Source organism: Hippopotamus amphibius, chromosome 6 (genome assembly GCF_030028045.1).
Source record: "Hippopotamus amphibius kiboko isolate mHipAmp2 chromosome 6, mHipAmp2.hap2, whole genome shotgun sequence".
NCBI lineage: Eukaryota > Metazoa > Chordata > Mammalia > Artiodactyla > Hippopotamidae > Hippopotamus > Hippopotamus amphibius.
The window spans coordinates 82,670,073-82,687,729 of record NC_080191.1 but is presented as its reverse complement, the minus strand read 5'-3'; the positions used below and the strand labels follow the sequence as shown (position 1 = coordinate 82,687,729).

Here is a 17,657-nt window from a genome sequence, read left to right as displayed (position 1 = left end):
GACTGATTCACTTTGCTGTACAGTATAAACTAACACAATATTGTGAAGCAACTATACTCCAATTAAAAATTAAATAAAACCAATGAAAAAAAAAGAAGCTGTCATATTCAGGTATTCAAGTTTCCGTTGATGTGTCCAGAATGATTTGGTCTCATCCTTTTGTCATATTTTAGGTAAAAGAAGCATCATGGCCTCTTGACAAAATAAAGAAACATTCATTTACAATAGGAAAGGAATAGTACATATTTCTTATATAGAACTTTCATATTTATAATAGTCCATGGACAATATATTTTCATGTCTGATTGACTCCAGCTTCTCTCTAACTTTCCAGGCAGGTGAATCAGTTGAGAAAGTAGTTATAATTAATTGAAAGCAATACCTGGAATATTTCATTAATGCTTTTCCAAGTTTCATTTTCCCATTTTATTTTATGTATTTAAAATCCACTTAAACCCCACCAAGGAACTATTATGGACCTCTTAGTAGATATTTATTTAGCTATTTGGCTCCCCATGAGCAAGGAGAATGTATGCTTGTGGAGAAAAGGGATACACGGAACAACCCTAAAATCGTTATCTATAGAGCTATGGTTTGGTATTACAGATAAAAAGCAGAAAAATCATTAGTTGTAAGGAAGCTCTGGAGATAATCCTTGCAAATACCATTCATCCCTCTGCTGTCTTTACCCTGGACATTTAACTATACATGACCATGATCAGACAGCCCTCTATTCTTCTAGGACTCTGAAATGTAGCAAGGGGGTGTGAGGTGCTTAAAACTTGAAGTATTCAATTATAATCGTGTGCCTCGTGCTAAAACATGAATGACAACGAAATCATTTATTTGCTCAAAACAAAGTATTGCAGAGGTAGCATGTGGTGTTTGAAATGATGAGTTGTGTTTTTAAGAAGAAATGATATTGTACAAGTAAATGTGTAACTTGGGTAACACCAAGTGCCATATATGACCTGTGACCAGATGACAGGACTAAAGGCATGTGGAATGCTTACCTCAGCTCCTGGCCCAAGGCAGCCACTCAGAAATGTTAGCTGATATGACTCAGCGTCCTTTTCCTGTTCCGTTATTGTAGAATTTTCATTTCTGTTTAGGTTTCCATTTCTTGAAATTCATCTTGTTTTACTGAATTGTTTTTTTAATTTAATGAAGACACTGTTCACTTACCTGACTCTCCCTGAGTGTTACCATTCCCGTTCAACTTGGTGTTACTGCTGATCCGACAGTCTTTCTCATCTCAGGCGTTGAAGTCAGTGGCTGTTTGTTTAGGTGGAGGGACCACCCTCATCCAGGCTTGGGATGGAGCCACAGTTCAGAGCAGTGGTCCCCAACTGGACTGTAAGGCACAGGAGTTGGCTGTGACGGGTATTAGGACCTATTTATGAATGGAATTAAAGTGCTAAGAGCAGTAAACAATTTCCCCTTTAAGATAACCTTATGTTAGTTCCAAGATTTTCCCTTAACACTATCATTCTCACTCACTTTTAGACGAATATGCTTTCTTTAATGGAAAAGAAATGTGTGGGGCTCTTGTTTGTCCAAACTGGACAGAAGCACCATCACGGGGGCAAGAGAAGCAAAACAGGCTGCATTTCCTGATTCAAATGATGCTGCCTCTCTTGCTAGAGAAAATCAGACATCATTGAGTTTTTCTGGTGTTCTCTCTAATTACTGTGAATTGTCATTCCCAGTTGAGGCGGTGGTTGTTGTTTTGCTTCTGCTTTTTTAACTCACTCTAAAATCTAAAGGACTAAGTTTTCTGAGCAGGCTTCAGATGTGTTTACCTAAATAGTTTGAGTAGACCTGGCTTAGCGGGAAAGAGAAGCAGATGGAGTTAGAAACACATGGATGGATGAAGTTAGCCTGCCCCTCCCAGACCAGGCTGCTTCTTACAGGATGGCTGGACTCTCAGGGAGAAGTGAAAGGAGGTCCCTCCAGGCTCCACTCAACAACTGGAGGAGGAAACGGCCAACTTATTCCTGCTTGGAAAACATGGTATCCCTTCTCACTAGTGAAAACGTAAATGCTGGTGCCTGGTTGCTCAGAGAAGGGTGCTCCCTTGAGACTTCCTCCCACCCCTGGCATAGGTAGGGGTGAGGACAGAGTTCTGAGCAGAAGTTTCTGCCTCTAGGCAAAGAGTTAAAAATAGGAGGAGAGGTGGAGAGACAGATGGTTTTCGCTCTCTAGAACCTTTTCAAAATGAATCTCATGGAGTTTATCCTTTTGGGAGAAATCATTTTGGAAGGAAACGGAGATGGCAGTTATGGTCCAATGCAAGGTGACAGTCTGGAAACACATCCCCTACCTGTTTGGTTGCCATCCCTCTCCTTCTCCAGGCAACTTTGCTTCCTCTCTAAACCTCTGCCTGCTCCCCCTCCCCCCAATCCCTCCTACCTTCTCCTCTGCCCCTCCCCCCAATCCCTTTAACTTCTCTTTCCCAGATCAAGTTCCCTCACCTAGAACTGTGCCCATAGGTATTAAAAATATCTTCCCTTCCCAACACCTCTTTTCTCAACCCGCCTTTTGTCTACATTTGAGCAGTCATCTTCACTCTCTATTTTCGCATCACCCTCTTTCCCCTCAGCCACCCACCTTTCCGTCTCTCTTTAGTCTTGGAGGGTTCAGAACGGGGCTCAGGCCTCACCTGATTGATGCTTTGCTGCCTTGACTCTGTGGATAGCTTCTTCCCTCTGGAAGTCCCTTACTTCTTACTAGATTTACTTAGATACAGAGTCCGCCCCCCTGCCCCCCGCCATGGAATGCACAAAAGTTGTTCTCTCTTGCAGGTTTAGTGGCAGGAATTTTCCCGTAATCTTTATTTTTCTAAAGTTATGTTGTGTTTTGCAGGCAGTGGGGGGCTTTTGGAGAATGCACACAAATTAGTAAGTAGGACAATGTCAGCTGGACGGCAGGTGGGGGGTGGTAGCAGATATAAATCCAAAGGTCTGTGTAACACTTCCAGAATTGGTGAATAGAGAAAGAAACTGATTGTGTTAACAGAAAATAGTAGCTTGGGTAAAAAGAGGTTAATTGCCCTATTGCTGCCATGTTGGAGACAATATTAAGACCTTGTAGAACCAAGCCTGTTAGCATTCTGGAGACATAGGGATGATAAACAGACAGGTGTGAATAAGCCAGAAAACCAAGGACTTGTCTTCTTACCTATTACTTTCCTTCTTATCAGTCTTTGAAAATTTTGTTTTTCTGAACTTTAAAATCACTCATTAATTTCGTAGTGAATCTGTATCTTGTTATCACCTTTATTTTAGAATCCTATACTTTTTTGTCTGGTTTTGTGAATAACCTCCTGGCCTGGTAAAGGAAGTTTTAACAGCTCTCACCACTCACTGTGAAAAATGGCCAGCAGGGTTCCCTTTTCTAATAATTAGAAATCTCCCTTGCCTCTCCTCCATGTCTTTTTTAAAATAAAAATCATTCTCACATAGCTCCTGAGGGTTCCCTGAATGTACATCAGAGGTAGACCAGGCCCTGATGATCTGTGATTAGTACATCTGGCTTTTCAAAATACTGACATCCACTTTCCCTCCTGGTGTAGAATTTTCAGTGTCTCATCTTCATGCTAAGTGTAACAGTCATCATACTGATCAGTTCACTACGAAGTTGACATGAGTATGCAATTTTAAAACTTCATTTTGTAAGATAATATTATTCAGTTTTTCTTCTTTTAGTATTTTGTAAAATGGAGTTGCGAAGATCACTTTTGAAGACCTCCTTTGAAAAAATATTTTTGAAGTCATTTTATCAATTGAATTATATCTGTCTTGCAAATGATTTTTTAAATCTTTTTCGCTTTCTTGATTCTTTTCGTTATATAAACTATTTTCTCTATACCAGACGACCTACCTTGCATTTTACATTCCATTTGGTCTCAAGGTCACTCTATGTTTCTAATTTAGCCAACTTGACACTCTGCTATCACCATTGTTCTGCTGATATATTTGGAGAATATGGTCTTGGAAAACTAGAATACTATTTCAAGAACACTCAATTACGTGAGATTATTTGAATAGTTTCAATAATGTACCTATATCATGAAATCAGTGATATTGAAATGTATCAGAGGATACTGGACTCTGTAACTTCATGATTGATTTTTATTAGTTTCCATTTATCTTTTAAGTATTAATGTCAGAAGACTACTTGGAATGATGGGAAGGACATTAGCTTTGGTCCGAAACAAATCTGGATACAAATCTTGGCTTCTTAAAATATCAACATTTGCCAATTATCATTGGAAAAATAAATTTAGTCCCTTAGATCTGCAGTTTCTTCATCTGTTAAATGAGACAGTTGTATCTCCTTGCAGGGCAGTGTGAAGATTAAAAAAGATATTACTTAAATATATGTGGACATTTTAGTATATAATAGATGACAGTAAAAGAAACTTTTCTTATTTTTCTACCCTGTTTAGAAAAATCAGAAGACGGGAATAATTTTCTATCTTTACTATTAAGGAATTATCTCATACTATTAGTTTAAAGTTTTATTGTTAAAATAGCAGTATACTAGATGTTAGATAGTGTCTCATTAGTTCAAAGCAACAATGTAACACTGAAGAGTCTTTTCCACTAAATAAGTCACTTTTTTTCATGTTTGGAAAGAGAATGAACCTTAGTCAAACCATATAAAAACAAGTTTAGTGGATTATTCAAATCATAAAATCATAAAATTTGTTGGCTGTGAATTAATTTATATTTTGAAGATATTTTATGGACATATGCTATAATCTTGCAACAAAAGCATTATCTAAATCTATTGTAAACCACTGAGTTTTAGCATATTAGTTACTCAAGCTGGAACTCTACAGCTTATTATCTTTTTATTTTATTCATTCATTTAACACATATGTAGTGAGTGACTATTATGTCTTGCCCAGTTCTAGGCTCTGGACATTTGTCAGTGAAGCAGAGATTGTCCTCCTGAGTGGCTAGTATTTCAGCCCGGGTGGGGGCAGTGGGGTGCGGGGCATATTTAGTACGTAGTGGAGCAAGGTGAAGGCCACTGGGAGTCTGGTGAGGGCAGACTTTAGTCATAAGAGGATAATCAGAATAGGAACCACCAAACACTAATGTTTGAGCCAAGGCTGGAAAGAGGTGAGGGGGTTAGTCTTACCCGTATCAGGGAGGAGCATCCCCGATGGAAGGAATGATTGCTGCAAAGACCCTGAGCAAGACCACCACCAAGCCTGCTGCCTCTCAGGAAGACCAGGAAGAAGGCCACTGCAGCTGGGGTAGAGTGAATGGGATGGGGGTGCTGGGGAGGGGACAATAGGAGGGCTCTGGGAGTTATGTGAGGCCAGGTTACATTCCAAGGACTCTGGCATTTTTTGTGAGTAAATGGGACACCGTTGCAAGACCTTGAGCAGAGGAGTCACAATCTGATTTATCTTTCCAAAGCATATCTGCCAGGCAGTCAGGGAGAAGTCCATTGTGGGAATCTAAGGAAAATACCATATTGGCCCCATCGGGGTGGCTCTAGGGGAGGGAGGGGGAATGGACAGACTCTGCACATATTTTGAAAGGATTACCAATATGATGGATTGGACACAGGTGTGAGAGAAACAGGGCTTTGGGTCTAAAGCTTTTGGCCTGAACAGCTAGAGGACCCTATTTAAATCAGCCAAGATGTCACTGGCCGTGGAGGGTCAGCTGTGTGGGGAAAAGTGGATTCCAGTTGGAAATGTTGATTTTGAGAGGCCTACTGGAAACTCAAGCAAAAGTGTTGGGGAGGCGGTTGGATATCTGGAGTTAAGAGAGGGTCAAGCTGGAGACAGGAATTTTGCATTTATTTGGGTCCTTTTGGCTAATGTCTCATGGAAGACAGGTCGGAAGTGCTGAATGGGAGGTTTAGAAGAAAGTGGCTGGTTACAGAGCCACTTTCTTGCCTGTTTTTCCTTGTTCCTGTGTATTTTTGATCAGTGATCAGCAAATTAGAAGATTGTGTATTTGAAAAGTGTTTCATTTTCTCAATGTAATGTCATTTTCACTGCCTCTAAGGTCTCTCAGGACACATGCAGACGAGTGCAATCCCACCTGGGGACCATGCACAGACACACGTTCCCCCAACACTGTTTATTGTCTCCATCAATGACAGGAGAAACCTGCACAAAATCCAAAAGGCAAAAGATTGAGAACAGAAATGCAAAGGTGGCATCATCTATGTGACAGCTCATTGCCTAGTCACTAGACTCCTGACATTGTCATCAAGTTCAGCTAAGTTAAAATTTCATAAAAGAATGAGATAATTTTTTGTTTTTTAGTTTTTTTTGCAGGGAGGGGGAGGCAGAAGGGGGCCTGGTGACTGCAGGCACCAAAATGGAAACTCAAAAGAGAGAAAGTAATTATGTAAATTGTGCTTTTTGAAGGCATTGAGAATTTTTCATTCACATACTCTAAGTCTCTGGAAGCACATTTAGTTCCTGTTTGGGGTGATGAAAGCCTTACCACAGCCTCATCTGCGGGCTTGCGGCCGGGCGGTTCTCTGTGTGTACATGCAGGGAAGAGTGGGCAGTTGGCAGCAGTTCAGCATTGATTGCAGTCATTCATAAAACCCAGCCGCTCGGAGGGCGGAGTCAGGGGGAGCTTCCCTGAGATGCTTGCAGGATGCCTCATTTGCATACATCCTCAGTGGTGCTTGAGTGGTGAGGGATGCTCGCAAGCACTTCTGAGACCGTGAAGAGTCCACCTCTGATAGCCCCCTGAGTAAATGAAGAGTTTGCAGGAATAAGAGGTCACACCCCTTGGGCTGCTGGTCTCTCTATCCATAGCAGTTCTGGGAAGTCAGCATTGTGGCCTGTCTGTGGCCTCCTGTGTCTGGCTGGAGGAATAAATCACATGTAAGGGAGACTCTTGATCGCTGCAACCTGCTGACATATCACTGTTGTTTTTCTTAAAGTATGAGGGGTTCATGTTATTATAACAAGTCTAACACTTGGGAGAAAATGGAAGGTGCTGGGGCTGAACAGTTTCCACACATTACAACTGGCAACACCGTTCTGGTTTATCCCTCAAACTGCAATAGGCCAGACACAACAATTCAATTATTACTTTAAAGAAATGCTACTCCATTCACACTGACAAAAATCTCAGGAGTGCATTGTATTATTTTACGTATCTTGTTCTGAGTGTAAGGTTTCTTTTCTCTGTCTCTAGAAGCAATTTCAGCTAAAAGAAGTCAAATTAGAAGATGTAGGAGTACATATTACCATTGTTTAGAGGTCCCTCAAATTGGTTGAATAACTAGCAATCTGAAACAAATAGTTTTCTCCCTTAAAACAGATTCAATAGCTAGCTACTTCACTCTAGACCTGAGGTTAGGATTATAGGTTAGTATGAAAAATATGTTTCCTTATTTTTTTAAATAAAGTATATCAATTAATTTAAGTAAGTATATTTAAAATTAATTAAGTATATTTAAATTCTAAATATATTGTTTTTGAGTATTGCTGTGTTTATTCTCATTATCCAATAAAACTTGAAAGTTCAGAAATTCAGATGAAGTTTTTACTTAAAAGATTCTATAGCATATGCAAACAAACACATGAAGTATGCCAGTTATTATAGTTTTAAACCAAAAGCACTAAGTACTTGAGATTAGGTGAAAATTTCCTTACAAAGACGTGATTTTACACACACACACACACACACACACACACACACACACACACACGTGTTTTGCTTAGATACCTACCCTTTGTGCTGGCTGCTACCCCACACTTGGTAGAAAAGAGTTACTTAAAAGCACAGTGAAGGAAAACTCTAAGTGAGAGATTTGTTTTTTTCCCAAAGCTTTGACTAATTACCTGAATCTTTAGGGGGGAAAAAAACAAGAATAGAACTAAGACAGAAGGTTGCATATGGTTTCTCATAGATACAATTCTTCAAAAATTTTTCCAAAGTTGGTGATATTTCCGATATTTTCACAAACCAGTGCATGTAGATTCAATATGCCGCGTGGGCTATTTTTAGTTGAGTGAGACTTACTAAAGATTCCCCAGTGCTGTGAAATGTAACTTCCTGAGCGCTATACTGGGTATAAGTTATATTCACATATCAGAGCTCAGAAACCCTGGGGTATTATTTCTCCCTGGCAACTGCTTCCTTGAGTGTTCTCTGAACCCTGCTGCCTGAGTGGCCTTCTCCGCTGACTGGTGACCAGTCCATTAAGAGTTTAGCATTTGCTCTAGACAAACACTGCACATCTTTCCTTTGAGCCCAGGAGGGAAGGCTTTGAAGTGGCACCGTTTTCTTTTCTCATCACGTTACACATTGATTTCTAAGTCTCACTTGATCTTGTTTGGAATGATCTGTGTGTGTGTGTGTGTGTGTGTGTGTGTGTGTGCACGTTTCTGTGTGTTGTGTCCACGTTTCCCTGTATCATCTCTTCAGAAGTGGAGAATTTTGCCATGCAGCTTAGAGCTCTGGGAAAGCAATTTATCTGCCACTGCCTCACCACTGATCAGCTTCTGGAATAGCATGACTGGCCTTAAATATCAGCAGCGTAGTCAAACCTCTAAGGGCAATCAAAGCTGCCATGAAAGTTAAGAACCAGATTCATGGTTGAGAATCCTGGGTCCTAAGGGGCTTTTCCACGTAGCAAAGTCTGAGATGTGGGGCCTTAGCTTTATAACCAGGGCTTCCCTATTCAAAGCAAGGCTTGTTTCAAGGCTTTTGAGGTGAAGGAATATCTGAGCCATCCAAGGACAGCCTCAGAGGGGGATGTTTTCTGGTTTATGCCAATGAATCCAATGCTCTGTAAGCCTTGTTGACGCAAGGCTAAAGGCATCTCCCCCTGCTGCCCTTTGGAGCTGTGATCCATCCTCTGCATTTATTTATTTATTTATGTGATGGAGAATTTAAGACACAAAGATGTTTTCCTGCTTATTTTCACACTGTGCAGGTATCTTCTCTATTTATTTTACACACTTTATGTATGCACATTTCTTTCTGACTCTTCCTCTTTTCTTAGCTTGAAGGAACTTTGAACATGGGGATGTCTTGAAGGCTTCCAGATCTCTTTTTGCGAAAAGAGAAAGACCTGTATGTGATAAAGGGTGTGAAACAAGAGTCCGTGTCTTTTAGTGAAATAACCAAAGCCACGGAAAGTCCTGCTCATTTTAAACACAATGACTGCTCCTATGTTTAAGCTTTCAGATGTCCTCATCTGTGAGGCCAAAGCTTTTGGCAGCCTTGCTCATGTAGGGAAGGCCGCAGACGATCATTTTATTGGTACTAAAAGGGAAATCCAATACCGAGGCCAGCACGGACTTCATTTGGGTGCAGCTGAGCTCTTGGAAGCCTGAGTTGAAGGTTCCCAACCCCCAGAACTTTCCAGGGTCTCCAGGTTAATGTTAAGGGGTTTGCAAAGAGTTTCCCTTAGACTTGTTTTCAGTACCGTGTTTAATTTCCAGATGTTTCTCCCCGTTTTATAATTAATAGTGCGTTGTGCTGTCTATCATGCGCCCCAGGTGTGTGGTCAGGGACATGGTGAAGCCTGCTGCCTGCAAACCCCCAAGAAATGTTGAACACCAGCCCCACCAGCCTTCACCGTGAGTATGGCATTGGTTTTATTGACTGAAAATGTCGTCTCTTACACAGATCACTGGTTACAGATGTATTAATTCACACTGCATGCGGGAGTACAAACTCTGGCTCCTCTGGGGTCTCTGGGATAAAAAGGCTACTACTGAATTAGATAAAATGATCTGGAAACAGGAGCTCTGTGTACCAAGCATCTTTACTAACTGATGTTTCTAATGTCGTATGTGAAATATAAAGCTAATTAGAAGAAAGAGACATTTTTTAGGGCTCTAGGGTGTCAGAAATTCTGTACATTTTGGATTTAGAATGTATGTGGGTTGGAGCCTAAGAATCTAGGAAAGTGGAGAAAAGATACAGAGAAGGGGTGCTTTCCTTGTTGTGAATAAGGGAAGTGCATAGGTAGTTCATGACCACCCTCGCACTGTGTCATTTAAAGGTAAGGGACAATCTAAAAGAGGCATGGCCCATCGGATTTATTTTTGTAACTGTAACCCATCGGATTTATTTTGTAACTGTGGATACTCCTGAAGGGTTATAGCACCAACCAAAGGGTACTAGAGGAGAAACCAAATAAGTAAACTCTGCTGCAAATGTGGATTTTGATGAAATGAAATGTAAAGAGATTTAAAATTCTGCAGAGTAGCAAGATATACTCAATCTTCTGAATAGAATTATGCTCCTGGTAAGAAAAATTAAACATTTCCTTAAAATGTCTCAGCAGTGGCAATACTGTCAGCAAAACCATTCCAGCCAAGTAGTTTCTACCAGGGAAATGCCTCCTTCCAAGTTTTCTTTTTTTTTTTTTTTTTTTTTTGCAAAAGCCATTGAAGAAATATGTCTTGAGAGTGATTTTCTATAGGTTTCTTTAGCTATCTGAGAATTCCTTGAATTGAAACCAATTTAAAGTAATAAGATTGTCAAAAAGCTATGAGAAAAAAAGGAAATTCTGGTAATTCTTTTGCTATGTCAAGTTTTTATTCCCACTGGCAAAGACTGAAATTAAACAAAATGTTTAAATGGTTATACTTTGTACGCTACATACAGTTACACATTCAAAATTATATATGTTTTAGGATATAAAATTTTAGTAAAAAACTTTCAAGAGGCTCCATAGGTGGGTTATAGATTTTATCTCAATAAGTATACTCAAATATTGTCTTCTACATTTGGTCAGTATTTTCAAGGAATACAAATAACTCTGATTTAACCATAGTAAAAATGATTTATATTTACATTTTTAAAAGTTCTAAGTTGGAAGAAGCACTCTTTTTTTAAAGCTTTTTGTTGGAATATAATTACTTTATACTCTTGTACCAGCTTTTGAGGTACACCAAAGTGAATCAGCTGTATTTATACATCTACCCCCATATCCCCTCCCTCCCGTGACTCCCGCCCACCCTCCCTGTCCTGGCCCTCTAAGGCATCACCCATCATCGAGTTGATCTCCCTTTGTTATACAGCAACTTCCCACTAGCTATCTATTTTACAGTTGGTAGTGTATCTATGTCTATGCTACTCTCTCACTGGAAGAAGTACTCTTAACGATGTTGCCATTTTTTTCTATACATGTTCTAGCTGTAAAGCTGTTTTCCTGACAGTGGAACTTTTCTGGATAACTCATAGAATTATCCCCACTTCCCATCTTATGTTTGAGGCATTAAAAAACATTTTACTTATATTAGGATTCGAGCAAATTTGGGGAAAGTTCTTTGAGGAATTAACATTGATTTTAAGGTGTGTTATATTCCATATACTGAGGTCCCATTTTAATTGCTCCCCCCACTTATTCCAATGTCCACTTAAAATTGGAATTATTAGGTATGAAACAGCAATTGGCATCCTTGCCAACAAGACTTTAGATAACTTTTTTTCTTACTTTGATTTTGCTTTCCATGGACTTGTAGCTGTGGAAATCTGTTGTAATGTACCGTGCACCTGGTAGAACTTTCCTGGTGGCCCCTCTGAGAAGAGTGGCTGAGAAGCAGCAGCTGTCATATCGTTGGGTCCTCTTTTTTGACAATCCCTTCGCTCACTCCATACTTTTCTAATCACAGTAGTGAACCTCTCTTTAGGTGACGTGAGAATTTAAAGTTTGCAGTTCATTCCTTATTTCTACTGATTCTCTCTAGAGAGTGTTGCTTGTACATTGAACTCCCCATATGAGTACCATTCTATGCTGATGTGAAAAGAGGAACAGTAATTTGGGGAGGAGGATACTAAGGATGGTCTTTAGCCCTTAGATCAGTGATTTTAAATATGTGAGTTATAACTTATCAGTGGGTCTGAGAATCAATAAAGGCTAGGTTTTTCTGGGGGGTGGGAGGAGGATTGTTTTCAAATTTTGAATGGAATAGAAAAGAATAGAAAATATAAGAATGCATCCCAGGTTAATATTGTAGGATGAGCTTAGATTTCTGTATATGATAATTGGGTTAAAATATAAAATTTAATAAATACAACATTCACTTATAATGATACATTGATGGATTCTAATTAGTCAGATTTGCACTGTGTGTGTGTGTGTGTGAGTGTGTGTGTGTGTGTACAAAAGTACTTACTTTGGCAAAAATAGAGATAATGGAATATGAACTGGATATGGACAAAGCTGGAGACAAGCAAGTCAATTAATAGATTACTGCAACAGTCCAGAGAAGGATGAGAAGGTCTTGACCTACGGGAGTAGCAGAGGGTGTGGGAAGGAAACATTTCAAGAACTTAGTAAGAAGGCAAATGGCCAGTGCTTGGTTGTCAATTGAATATGGTTTGTAAGGAAAGAGTTTAGGGGGACTCTCATATCAATGGTCTGGGTGATTGAGGACCACCAGCTGAGATGGGAAGATAAAGAAGCAAATTGGACCTAAGGGTCGCTGGGCAGTAAGGAGTTCCCATTGTGATATGATGATTTGGGGCACCTGTGCATTACCCAAGAGTACCTATGCAAGAAAGAGTTGGGTACACAAACCTGAAGCAGTCAGCTGGGGAAGTAGATGACATCACCAGAAGGTATAGATTTAGAAAAAAACAACAGAGCACCCTGGGTAAAACCAATGCTTAAGGATTGGGTAGAATAAGAGGCTCCCCTGACTTAACTGAGAAATAATGGTCAAAGAAGCAGGAGAACCCAAGGTGGTACAAGGACTCAGGAGGGATGCCCAACAGAAGCAAATGCTGCAGAAAATCAATAATTTAAGAGATTAAAAAATGTGCACTGGATTTGACCACATAGGGGTCATTGGTGGCATTTGCCATAAAAGTTTTAGTATATAAGTGGTTGGAAATACTCTATTTCTATAGGTGTGAACAGAAAATGAGGAGTCAGGAACAGGAGATGGCAATAGTGCATAGAGAGTAGGGGAAAAGAGATAGGTTATTAGTAGGTGGATAGGGAGTAGGATAGTTGTACTCATATCACTTGGTACCTTCTATTTTGCAAGTTTAGGTTGATGGCTGCACATGTCAACATAGTCTATATTTTGACAACTCTGTATGTAAACTATCTAAAAATTCTTTTTTCTGTTATTATTAAAATGTCACTCAGTCACATTTTAAGCACGCTGCCTAAGTTGTCATCACTTAATCAAAGTAATAACTATATCAAAAACATTAGTGGAGTTCAACAAATTGAGTCTGTTGGCTGCTATTCCTCAGGTATAAGATATATAGATATAGGAGTTCCCTCTCAAGTTGGGGGTGGTATTTGCATAACCCAGTTGATTGTATTACTACATGATAACTGCAACACTAGAAGTATGTTTGAAAAAGAGAAAAACATTCATTCTCTTTGGGGTTGGTGGGGTCAGAGAAGGACTTTCAGAGGCTGGAACCGTTTATATGAATTTTGAAGGATGAGTAGTTGAGTAGAGAGCAGTTTTAGAATACGGTCTCCAGAAGGGGGAAACAGTTGCCCAGAGGCCCCAAAACATCAGATTGTGGGGGGTAATTTAAAACATGTACTCATTGCTGGAGACTGTGAGTGTACACTTGTGTGTATCTGTGTGTTGTGTGATTACATGGGTGAAAGTGTATATGTGTGAGAAAGAGAAAGAAAGGATTCAGGAGGTGCAGCATCTGCATCTCTAAAGAAGAGGGCACTGGTCTAACTTGGAGGACATAAGCTACATGTTGGGTCTTGTCTATGGTTTTATTTATTTATTTATTTATTTATTTATTTATTTATTTATTTTCAATTTTACCAAGAACTTTATTGAAAAATGTATCCACCATTTTGTTTCACTACCTTGTGCCATTTTTCAGGCAACTTCATAATTCCATCTTCCCAAAACTTTTTATCTTTTTGAGCAAAGAACTGTTTACCGTGTTTGAAAGTTGACGTAAGATTATGGGGTTTTTGAGTTTTTCAAAGTGATAATGGATTTTAGAACCCTGAGAAACATTTGTTTATTCATTAGTTCCAGCCATGGATGGAAGCAGGTCCAAGCAGGAGAGATAGGAGGTAGGGCAGATTTGAGAATGTTTCCTGGGTGGTGTAATTAGAGTAAAATGTTTCATCAGCAAAGTGAAGAGGAAATAACTCACTTTGTCTCAAGACATTAAGTGAATGTGATTATATCAAGAAGAGTTAATTTAGGCACTAAAACAAGTTTAGATTTAGCATTACATGTATGTATTAGTGGTCAAAGATATCTCTGATTGAAACATCCAGAAGATGGTTGGCTATTCATATCTCAAACTCAGAAGAGACTTAGATGAGTTATACTAATTTGTGAACAATTACTTTATAATAAAACCATTAACACAAATGAAATAACACAGAGAACTATACTCAATATTTTTAATAACCTGTAAGGGAAAAGAAACCTAATATATGTATATATTATGTGTGTGTGTGTGTATATATATATATATATATATATATATATATATGAATCATTTTTCTGTACACCTGAAACTAACACAACATTGTGAATCAAGTATACTTCAATAGAAAATAAAATTAAAAAACATTATTTAATAGAAAATAGTTTATGATAAATTTAATTTCAAAGTTGTTTTACAGAGCTTAAAATGTACGGCTTTTATAAGACTAATTTTATATCACTAAAAAGTGAATTTTAGAAATAACTTCATTATTAAAGTACTTCAAGATTTAAAAAAAGAAATAGCACAGGAGAAGGTTTCAGTTTGAAGGAAAGAAAGGGAAGGGCAGGATGGAGAACATCGCAGGACTTAGACTAAGAGAAGAGGAATTATGTAAACTATACAAAATCAGGCAGGAACAAACTTGTCTCAGTTTTCCTGGAACTTTCCATGTTTTAGTGCTGAAAGTCTCATGTCCCAGGAACTCTGCTTGGTCCTGGGAAAACTGGGATGGTTGGTCACATTAGAACCAGTAAAATTGGAATGTGAAAGTAGAAATGCAAAAAAAGAGCATACAGCCAAGGAAAAACTCTGTTTAGACAAGCAATGTTTACATTCCTGTGGATGGTGACATGATCTGGAATAACTCAAATCCAGAGAGGTACACAGCTTGTATTTCAGTTCAGCCTTTTTGTTTTCCTTTGTTTTTGTTGGAATTGACTGACAGTTGATTGACTGCTTTTCAAAATTAAGAAAAAATTAACATGCCATACATACAGTTCAACTTTTCAAATTGTAAATCTTAGTAGATTTTACAGAGTTGTGCAAATGACACCACTATGTAATTTCAGAACATTTTGATCACTCCAGAAGGAAACCTAATATCCATTAGCATTATTCCCTATTCCCCTCAAAACCCAGCTTCTAGAAATCACTAACCTGTTTTCTGTCTCTATGGATTTGCCTTTTCTGGACATTTCATATAAATGGAATCACATAATATGTGATTATTTATGTCTGTTTTTTAATCATTTAGCATGTTTTCAGGATTCATCTATGTTGTAGCATGTATCAGTACATCATTTCTTATATTGCCAAATAGTATTCCATTGTATGTATATGCCACTTTTTTGTTTGTCCATCTGTTAATGGACATTTAGATTGTTTCCAATATTTATGCTGTATAAAGCAGCTTTTAACATTTATGTACAAGGTTTTGAGTGGACATATGTTCTCAGTTCTCTTTAATATAAACCCAGGAATGAAATTTCTGGGTCATTTGGTAACTATATGTTTATATTTTTTAGGAACTGTCAAACTGTTTCAAAATACTCCAACATTTTACATTTTTACCAGCAATGTGAGAGGATTCCAGTTTCTCTACATCCTCATCAACACTTGTTATAGTCAGTCTTTTTAGTTATAACCATCTTTGTAAGTGTGAAGTGTGTGGATAGTTATTGTGGTTTTGATTTGTATTTCTCTAATGAATAATGATGTTTAGCATCTTTTCATGTGCGCTTTGGCTATTCATATAGTTTCTTTGGAGAAATATTGATTGAATGTTTTGTCCATTTTAAATTGGTTTACTTGTCTTTATTGTTGAGTTGTAAGAATTTTTTGTGTATAATGGATACTATATCCTTGCCAGATAAATGATTGCAAATATTTCTCTTTATTGAATTGTGCTTACATTTTCTAGATAGTATCTTGAAGTACAATTTTTAGTTTTGATGAAGTTGAATAGTTATATTTTCCATTGGTTACTTGTAGTCTTAGTGTTTTATCTAAGAAATTATTGTCAAATTCAAGGTCATAAAGACTTACCCCTAGGTTTTCTTTTAAGAGTTTTATAGTTTTAGCTCCTACATTTAGGTATTTGATCCATTTTGAGTTACTTTCCACATATGGTGTGAGGTAGGGATCCAATTTCATTGCTTTGCATGTGGACATCCAGTTGTCAAAAAGTGGTGATTGCACACATAACTGTCTTGCTGCTGATACTACAGGGAAAGCTTTCAGTCTATCCCCATTAAATATGATCTTAGTTGTGGGGTTTTAGTATATGTTCTTTATCAAGTTTAGGAAGTTTCCTTCCATTTTTGGTGTGTTGCGTGTTCATATCATGAAAGGATGTTGAATTTTCTCAAATGATTTTTCTGCACCTATTGATGATGTGCTTTTTGTCTTTTACCCTATTAATATGGTGTACTGCTTTGCTTTATTTTCATATGTTGAGACAATTTTGTATTCCTGGGATAAACCCCACTTGGCTATCCATTTTATTTGTTGATTTATTTGATTTGCTAGTGTTTTTGATGATGTTGGGGTATGTATTTATAAGGGGTATTGGTCTGTAGTTTTCCTGTGATGTCTTTGATTTTGGTATCAGGGTAATACTGGCTTCATAGAATGAATTTGGAAGTATTCCCTACTATTCTATTTAGGAAAAGTGTGTGAAAAATTACTGTAAGTTTTTCATCAGATGTTTGGTAGACTTTACCAATGGTACCATCAGCTTTTCTTTGTAGTAATTTCTTTTATTGCTTATTAAGTTCCTTCTCATTTGAACATTTGTAATGGTTCTGCATAAATGTGTATGTATGTGTAGGTAAATATATCGTATGTAATCCCCACATCTTCAGAACAACTTACATTCAAAAGTCAGTTCTATTTATCTCTTGAAACTTTCATGACTCAGGGTTATTTCTAATTTGCAGAAAATAAACTTAACTCTGTGTGTGTGTGTGTGTGTGTGTGTGTGTGTGTCTAGGACTGATTTAATCATATAAAAATTATGAGTGTAACCTCAGGGTCTGGGTTAAGTGTAGTTAAAGACCTGTCAGAATCAATTAGTATCTAAAAGACCTTGTAGTTATAAGTTATTGAATACTTTTGAGATTCTTTGGTTTGAGTTTCTCTGATTACCTTTGGAAAAATTGAGAAACTGGTTTTGATATACTGTTTTTTTTAATTTTTATTTTTACTTGTTTTTCCTTTGTTTTATTAGATGTTTGTAAGTCCTGTAATTAATTATCAATTTCATTCATTTAACACAAAATGAATGTAGGATCTGAGTAAAAATTCAGATTATTTAGTCTCAGGATGTTATTTGGCCACTCTGTCTTTGTCCTCTCTACTTCCACTTTTCCAGAACTAATCTCTCTGTTCAATGGTAACTCACATCCTTAACAGGATCTTGGATAACATCTGCATTGAGGCTTTTGACATGGGCATGTGTGTCACACGCACTGTTCTTTT

At 38.0% G+C, this 17,657-nt stretch overlaps 1 protein-coding gene across 3 annotated transcripts in view; it reads left to right on the top strand.

The window, feature by feature from the left end:
- RIMS1 (regulating synaptic membrane exocytosis 1) overlaps nucleotides 1-17,657 on the top strand; it is a 480,485-nt gene that overhangs the window by 74,450 nt on the left and 388,378 nt on the right. For 2 of the 3 annotated variants that reach the window (XM_057738946.1, XM_057738945.1), the window contains exon 2: nucleotides 9,506-9,586. In XM_057738946.1, coding sequence (XP_057594929.1) covers nucleotides 9,506-9,586 — 81 coding nt within the window. Of the gene's footprint in view, nucleotides 1-9,494; nucleotides 9,587-17,657 lie in introns of those variants that run through there. The other variant, XM_057738947.1, reaches the window with a different exon arrangement.